The 8,712-nt window shown below is 53.0% G+C and overlaps 1 protein-coding gene across 1 annotated transcript in view; it reads right to left on the reverse strand.

The window, feature by feature from the left end:
* The window catches only part of NGFR (nerve growth factor receptor), a gene marked incomplete at its 5' end in the record, with an annotated part of 11,136 nt that extends 7,006 nt beyond the window's left edge, over window positions 1–4,130 (reverse strand). Inside the window, 2 exons of the mRNA XM_011365108.2 lie at window positions 336–695; window positions 3,989–4,130. Of these exons, the coding sequence (XP_011363410.1) occupies window positions 336–695; window positions 3,989–4,130 (502 nt within the window). The remainder of the gene's footprint in view (window positions 1–335; window positions 696–3,988) is intronic.
* Window positions 4,131–8,712: the final 4,582 nt, after the last annotated feature.

An 8,712-nucleotide genomic window follows, 5' to 3' on the forward strand; every position in this document is an offset into this window, starting at 1 on the left:
TCAAACACGGCCTGCTCTGTGCTCTGGACACAGTGGCCACTTTCTAGCTGCTTATCAGCGACCTATCCAATCCCCAGCTGGTAGTCACATGATTAATAAAGCCCTGGAAAATGAATTAGAATGTAGTAGCTGCAGCCTGGGGGACAACCATAGCTTTCCAAACACTTAGTCCGAACGAGGAAAGAGTGAAAGAGGGCCTTTGATGAGAAGGATGGAGGGCCATCTCCTCTGTCCGATTTCAAGGAGAGTGTCCTCTGGCTAAAGGCCAAGCTTGGCTCTGCCCGACCCTTAGGGGGCGCCCTCCCCCGCCTGCAGCCGGTTGGCCACTCGCTCACCCTCGCACTCGGCATCGGCCCAGCGCGTGCACTCGCGCAGCTGGCGCTCCGTGTCCTCGCACACGGTGCAGGGCAGGCACGGGTCCACGTGGTTGGCCTCGTCGGAGTACGTGCCGTCGGGACACTCCTCGCACACGGTGTTCTGCTTGTCCTGGCAGGACAGCATGAGGCCCGAGCCCGGCTCGCACACGCGGCACGCCTCACAGCTGCCGGTCGTCTCGTTCTGGTAGTAGCCGTAGGCGCAGCGGCACACGGCGTCGTCGGCCTCCACACACGGTGCCGACATGCTCTGCAGGCCCACGCACTCCGTGCACGGCTTACATGGTTCGGTGGCGCTCACAACATCGGAGAACGTCACACCTGAGGGCAGATGAACGGGCGGGGGAGCTGTGGGCCCAGAATTTAGTCATCTACCCTTTGGACACTTGGCATGAGGGTGCTGCAGGCCCTCCATCCCTCCGTTCCCCCACGCAGGGGGCTGACCCCATCATGTAGCCTGGCTCCCTCATTGACACCCACCCTCTCCCCTTGGGTCCCTGATCCCAGGCCTGTGAAAACTGGCAGCCCAGTAGGAAGAAGGAAGGGGACCAGCAGCTCCATGCTCCAGGCCCCCAGCCATGCTGGTCCTGAGGCTTCGCAGAGTAACCCAGATGGTGCAGGTAAATTTATTGGCATATTCTCTTAGAGTTCCCAACCCTGTGCCCTTGTTCCCAGCAAGATTAAAGAATAATCTGAGCATGGTTCTCACCCAGCCCTCCCTGTGGGCCAGAGCAGGGTTGTGAACCCGGCCCAGGCCCGGGGCCTTCACCAGAGAGCCTCCTGCCTCAGCTGCCCTTCCATGCCTCTGCGCACAGGTCGGGGCTCAGGTGTGGTCTGAATGGGAGTGACTCCAGTTAGACAGTAGAAGTTCCCACCCATGGCACTCCTGTGTGCTACCGAAGGGCTTGGCTCTTGAGGGTGGGATGAGACTCCTGGCAAGCAAGTTCAGGTACAGCAGGAGAGACTGAAGCTAGAAAGCAAGAAAGACTTGCCTATATTGTCCTCTGCCCTTTCAAATGGCATGAAGAGGAGACTTCCAAGCTTACTCTTGACTCATGCTCTTAATGAATAGATGTGAGCTCCAGAATAAGGGGAGGGACACCAGGGGTGCCAGGGTCCTCTCCTTCTTGTACGGAGAGGGGAGAGGCACAGAGCAGATCTTCACCCCTTCCAGCCCAGGGCAGAGAACTCGAGCCAGTCTGAATCCCAAGAGGATGTATCTTTCCTTGTTCCAAAAGCAGAAAGAGCATGGTTTTAGTGACCCGAGAATGGGGGAACGAGAGATTGCTCAGAATGTGGAAGCAGAAGTAGAGAAACTAGGGTCCCATTGAAGGGGTCCGATTTCAACCTTCTCGATAGGCACCAAGAAACGAAATAGAGCACAAGGTCATTATCGTGGGGGGTGGGGATGGATAAGCAAAGAAAAATCCAGACAGAACTGAAAGGGAGAAGAGAAGACACAGTCAATTCTGGCAGAGGGCCCCCTGTGTTATTCTTCTTAGGGATTAGGCAGATCTTGATTTAAAACTGCTTCCATCACTTATTAGCTGTGTGACTCTGGGTGTTTTACTTAACCTCTCTGAGTTTTTTTCTTTTTTCTGTAAAACAGGGAATAACATCTCTGCTCACAGGGTTGTGGTGAGGAATAAATGAAATTTCACTGTAGGGCACCTGACAAACAGCGGGGATCCTACCAAGGCCTGGCCCATGGGGTGGGCAATGATAAGTATGGTGAACTCCGGTAGCTGGGATCTCGTCAGACAGCAGAAAGGACTTCCGAACATGACCAGCCAAGGCAGGATGTCCAGTTACACAAACAGGAGGCTCTTATCTTGTTGGCATGTAGCGGGGGGTGGTTCTAGTCACATAGGAGGAGAAGGGAGGGCCCTGCCCATGGGAAAATGCAAAAAATTAGCAGAAAACTTCTGGGCGAGGGTTTTAGGGGGTGGGGGAAATGTAGACTTTTGGCAGAGAATGAAGGCGGGAGCTTAATGGTCTTCCTTGTGGAAACGTTTTGAGGACAGAGGGAAAGTCCGCTGGGGTCTCCCTCCCATAAAGTGGGCTTGTAAAGGCTGCCTGTAAAGGCGGCCTGTTAACACAGCTGGTGGGGAGCGGGGAGGAGGGAAAAGAAGGGGGAGCAAATGGAGGAAACGGGAGGGAGGACTCCTGCCACCCCCTCTGAGCTTGCCTTTCCTCCCCCTCCCAGAGATGCCAGAACCTCCATCTCCCAGGTCCTCTACGCCACCCCTTGCTTTGACAGAAGGTGAGTGGGGTCCCATCCTGGGAGACTTAGGATCCAAGGAGGAGAGGCCCTGGACTGGAGTCTAGGAAATGAGAGAGGCAAACTTGGGAGGTTCCAAGGTAGCCAATGGTTGGCCAATCCTTCCCTGGGATGGAAACCCTATTAGGCCAGGGCCAGGGCAGGTGGCCAGAAGGCAAGGGCATTATAGGATGCCCAGTCTGCCCCATGCAGTCCTGGGCATCCCTCTGCTGGGGGATGGAGTTACAGAATCCACAAGCACAGAGATAGGTAAATGGCATATTTGGGGACACCAAGGAGTCGGAGTTGCCTGGTTGATAAATAGGTGCCCGTTGTGCTGATGGTGGTGGTAGGGAGGCATCCAGAGGTAAGACTGGGCTGGCAGCGGGGTTCAGAATTCCCAGTTCCTATACCCTTGTTCCCAGTGTGACTATAGAATAATCTGAGTATGGTTCCCACAGCGCCTTCAGATGAGCATTAAGTGACAGGTAGAAGGCAGGATCTGACTGTTGGCAGTGAGGAAAGATTTCTGGACAAAGTCAGGAAAAGGGTACTGAGCCCATGGCTTGAGGGCAGCAACTGAGGCTGGCGGCATCCAGCAGAGCTGAGACTCCTGACTCAAAGTGCACAGAATTCAGACCCCAGACCCACCATCCTGCTTCCTCCTTCATCTAGCAGCCCTGGAAGACTGGATTCTCTCCCCTCCCCAAGGAAATCTCAGGTAGTCATGACCAGAGCTCCCCTCTCCCCTCCTCCACTTGAAATCACCCCACGGTAAGGACATCCTTAGAGTGCTCCAACCCCCATCCCTGCTGCCTTGAGAAAGGCCAGCTTCCTTGCTCAGAGCTGGAGAACAGTTGGCTTTGGGGGAAGGGTAGCCACGCCCTCGCAGGATCCCCCAAGGTCAGTCTTCAGGGCAGCCAGGATTTGATCCTCCACCCCTCCCCCCAAACACACAGGGTAAGTGGCAGCCATTGATTTTGCAGTGCAGATGATATTTTTAGCTGGTCTTAGCATCAGCTACTCTTTCCACCTGGCCATGCTCTTCTACCAGGCCTCTCTGCTGGGGGATGGGGGTGGGAAGGGGCTCCCCCTGGGTATCCCCCATCAGGTTCCCCTCCTCTCTCTGCATACCTCCCTCATCCATTCAGCTTCTCTTCTCTGCCTTCTATCCTGCTTTTGGTACCCTCCTACCTACGCTGGTGCCCATACAGTGGTGGGCAGGAGACCCTGCCAGGATGCAGAGAATACTTGTAAGGCCTCTCCTGGGCATGCTCTTCCCCAGCCCCAGCCCTGCCCCCAACTCCTCCCTGTCATTCCTCTCCCCTGCCCCCTCCTGCCACCCTATACTCACTGTCCAGGCAGGGCTCACACACAGTCTGGTTGGCTCCGCAAGGCTGGGCCACACCCTCACCCAAGTTGCAAGCTTTGCAGCACTCCCCACTGTCGGTGTACAGGCCTGTGGGGCATGCCTCTTTGGCACCTCCAAGGGACACCTGTGGGGGGATCAGAAGGTCAGACTGGCAAGAGAAGGGAGGAGGGTGTCTTCTGAGCTATCAAGCATCCTCTCCTAAAGCCTTCTATTGGAACCACCTGGACCCAGATGAGCTCACCAGAGAGGCATTAGGCACATCAAAGCTAACAGGAAGAAAGGCAGTGGGGGACAGTCACCCCTGCAGGCTGTGGGGGTGTGAGGTCAGAGCCTGCCATGTTTACCCTCTGCGAAGTTCATTTTGGGGTTACAGCAACTCCTAGAATCTCGAGGATGCACCACCTGAGGCCCAGCAGAGGCCCTTTGGCCAGGGAAGTCACGAATGGTTGGACAGGTCGCGGCTCACACAGGGCTCCCTGCCAAGGGAGCAACTAGAATCCAAAATCTAGCCCAAATGCCACTTGCTAAGCCTCACACCTGCAGGGTGACATCTACCTGGAGGGGAGCCTTTTTCTAACAAAGGCTAGCAGGGTCCTACTCCAGGTTCTTAATTCTACCATTCCACATATTAAATATCAAACGGAGGTGTCTGAGCAGAAAACAGAGGGGTGGGATCTTGGGTTCAAATCCTGACTGTGCACTGGGAGCTGACCTGCCCTGTTCCCCTTCTCTGAGTCTCCATCTCTGCACAGATAGAGATGGCCACAGCTCAGGGCCACAGCAAAGACAAGCCAATTGGCAAGAGTCTGGAGACAAGATGCGAGAAAGGGTCGCCTGTTATCAATGATGAGAAAGTGGCTGTTCTCACTACCCAGCAGCCCTGCTGCACTAGGGTTTGATTTCCAGTCCCCAGCCCTCCCCTCTCCCAGCCCCCATGCAGCCAGTGGGAACTGCGCTGGAACCAGGGGAAAGGGGAGTCAAATTCCTGCCGCCGAGGCATCTTTGCTCATGGATGGAACGATTTAGCACCAGATTCCCTAGAGGGAGGGGCTGCTGGCAGCTTGCTTTATATTTCTGCTCCTTAAAAAAAAAAAAAACTTCATGTCTAATAAAACTCCCAATCCTGTTTCCCTGGCCCCAGACCATGCAGCTCCCATTTGATGCCGAGAGGAAGTATGGGCTCTCAGGTCGTGGGAGCAGAGGGAAGTTTTAATGGTCATTTTGGATATTCCTCTGCTTCTGCATTGACCAGATCATAGCTAAGAATACTCCCTTCCCTCCAGTTGTTTAAAATATCCTGAAATCTCATCAGGGTTAGGTGGAGGCAGGAGGATGGACAGATTGCATCAGTCTAGGAGGCGGCCAATGGTCTTCAAGAGACCGGCAGAGAGGAGGCAAGCAGCATAGGAGAGGGACCTTGGGTGTTGCCACCATCTCCTCCCAGGTGGCAGGAACACAGTGCTAGGAACATCTGCAAACCAGAAGTCTTGGGGCAGCGGGTGGGGCGGGGGGAGTCCCAGATACAGGCTTACCCCCAGGAGGCGAGCAAGATTCCAGAAGGGTCTGTTCAGATTTTTTTTTCATCCTTTAGGGCTCTGCTTAAATATCGCTTCCTCAAGGAAGTGGGCCTGTGTCCCAGACCCCTCCCAGACCAAGCGGAGGTGCCCTGTTACACAATGGATTCTTGTCTGTCTGACACCTTACAGAGTCTCCCACTTGGCTGTCAGGTCCCTGAGTGGGTAACTGTGGTTGCTCCCGAGCTTGGCACATAGTAGGTACCCAACATATGTATTTATGGAATTTAAGAACATGAAAAGACAATATGACTTCAATTAACTAGAACTCTGGGGGAAAGACTTCTGGATATCTGAGTTCCCCGAAAGTCAAGGATTTGCAGCTCTAATCACCTAATACTTTTCATTTCAGCTATGGTGGCTGCACCTTTTTCTGATTCTGGAATAGATCTTCATGGTTTCCACATGACTCAGGGACTCAATATTTATACCAACGATTATTCTGGGCTTTGAATTTTGAATTTCAAAATTTGAGTTTTGAATTTCCCTCTGCCTCAGTGTCTTCATTATTAGGTCATCATGACTGTACCTGCCTCACAGGGTTACTGCAAGCATTAAATAAGATACTGGGAGCCCTCTTTTCCCTTTTCCAAGGTCTTTCTTGCTTCCTTTATGGCTTTTGGCTGTGTTAGTCGAGGTCAGTAGCGACCTGGGCTCAGATAGCTGAAGATGTCTGTCTATGGTAGTCGTGGGAGGAGTGGCAGCCGTGCTGGAACCCTTCTTCTTTGAAGTCTGATCTCCCTGCTGCAGCCCATGGTCCTCTCTCTTTTCCCAAGTCTTGGGTTTGGAGTCGAGGCCACATAATTAGTGACCATGTGTTTCCTGTGCTTGCTTTATGTTTCCTATTTCAAAACATCACAGATGTGCTTCTTAATAGTATGTTATTTTGGGTAAATTCTCAATCTCTCTGAGCCTCGGGTTTCCTCCCTAAAACATTGGGTTGGTAGTATCTACTGCTCAGGATTGCCATGAAAATTAAATAAAATAATTTATGCAAATCTGTCTGGTGTAGAGTAGGAGTTAAATAAATGTTAGGTATCAAAGAAGTATTTTCTCTTAGGGAGAGTGAACTCCTGAGCCTGGGTGGGAGGTAGCGGGAAGGAGGAGTTTAGCCATCCCGAAAAAGAGGAAACCATCTAAGAGATCTAGCCACCAGGTAGTCTGAGGAGGGCATGGGGACCAAAGGAGGATGGGTAAAGATAATTTAACAACTATTTACTAAGCATTGAAATAAGAGTTTCCAATGAGACATGGTCCCTGATCTCTGCGGGGCATCGCAGTCCCATGAGGGAGAGGAAATGTCATCCCAAAGAGCTACTCCAGAAGCCAAGATGCTGAGGGGGAAAGACTTGAGGGACTGCCTTTATCCCCCCTCTGACTGCTGAGGAAACTGAGGCCCACAGAGTTCTAAGTGGCCTAATGCATGACCACTGGCACACCCTCTGTTGGTTTAAGCCAGGGCAATCTTGGGAAGCCAGGAGGAATGACCAGGATCCAGGCTAATTGCTCCAAAATCATCAATTTACTAAATAATAGATGCGTTTGCCTGAAATTTACATTCATTACACTTATTTATTTCCAGTTTGATAGAATGATTTCATCCCAGTTTTGAGAATGTTTGCAATCTTTATTTTTGCCATTTCAAAGCTTTCAAGAAACTAAGGTGGAAGTACCCTTAAGCGAATTGACTTAAGAATTTTAATTTTTTTAAATTGGACAAAATAGAAAATACGCCATGATAGTTGAGTATTTGAAACTATATGAATGCTTCATTATGATGAATCCTAACCATGCACGACAGCTTCAGCAAAGGGTTCCTTAGGTGAATGGAGCTATTGGCGACTACTATGAGGTTGAAGAGTTTTCAATATGTGGAGGGCCTTTTGAGGTCGACGACAACCCAGGGGAAGTACTGGTACATTCCCTCCACCCCTTTAGATAGAGGTTGAGTTTGGGGTAGGAGACAAGAACTAATTACTGAAGATGATGTTGCATGAAGACTTTGAGAGGGGTGTAAGGACTCCGAGTGGGGGGTAGGGGCTCAGTTCCAAATTTGTGGTGACAAAGGCATAGGACATGGGTCAAAATCTAGAGCTAGTGGTGGCTCAGAGCCACATGTCCCTCCTTGATCTAGAAGGGGGTGGAGGGCTGGCCGGCATACGGATGCAATAATAAGTTCCAAGCCGAGCAGCCCGGGTTCCAAGGGCGCCACCGCTTACTAACTAGGGGAGCCTGGTTCCGTGCCTGAAAGTCTGAGGCGGGGGGCTCAGTTCCCTTAACTGTAAAATGTGAATCACTAGATTTTCTCTGCCGGGACCTTATAAGGATTAAATAACGCAAGAGAAACTACCCAGAGTAGTGCATGGCACATAGTAGGCACTCATTAATTTTATTATTCCCGCCTCTCCACCCCGCACCCCCAGGGAAGAATCTAGGCGCATGAATGGGACCGGGCTGGTACAACCGGGTAGAGACCCCTTCCCTCTGCGAGCCGCCTCGCCCGCCCCGCCGCTCGCGTACTCCCATTTGCTGCCCTCGCTTGCATCCCTATTAAGCGCATTAGCCAGCCTGGCGGCTCCGGTTACAGACGTCTGAATGACAAAATGCCTCCATTACCGGTGCGGCCCGCCAGCCGACCCGCCGGGACGCGCTCTGGTTTCAGCACTCTCTCTCGCCGCGGCCCAGGAAGAACTCCGAGCGCCGCGGTGCGCAGAGCCAGCCCGTAGAGAGCAGCGGCCAGGCGGACGCGAGAGCCGCAGGGGCTGCAGGCGGCAGATTCTGCGGGGGATCCACCTTCCCCAGCCCCTCCACGCCCAGGTCCCCTCATTCCTACTCTCTGCTCCACCTGGGGAACACTCTCTCCAGCCCCAGTCCGAAGCCCACCCCCGAGCTCTTCTGGGATTCTCACTACTGGCCGCCTCAGTCCCACCTCCCCACCCCCCTCCCCGGAGGAGAAGCATCTCTAACCCGCTGCGTCAGTCAGCAGACGTGCCTGCGGTCACTCTCAAATCCCCGGACGAAGCGACAGGTACCGACGGCTCCAGAGAACCCGGGCTGAGCTTCGGGGAGGGGACCAGCTTCAGAAGAGGGTCTCTGTCCACCTATTCCCCCATATTCCAAAGCCGCCTTGGA

This window comes from Pteropus vampyrus, unplaced genomic scaffold, assembly GCF_000151845.1.
Source record: "Pteropus vampyrus isolate Shadow unplaced genomic scaffold, Pvam_2.0 Scaffold104, whole genome shotgun sequence".
Classification (NCBI taxonomy): domain Eukaryota; kingdom Metazoa; phylum Chordata; class Mammalia; order Chiroptera; family Pteropodidae; genus Pteropus; species Pteropus vampyrus.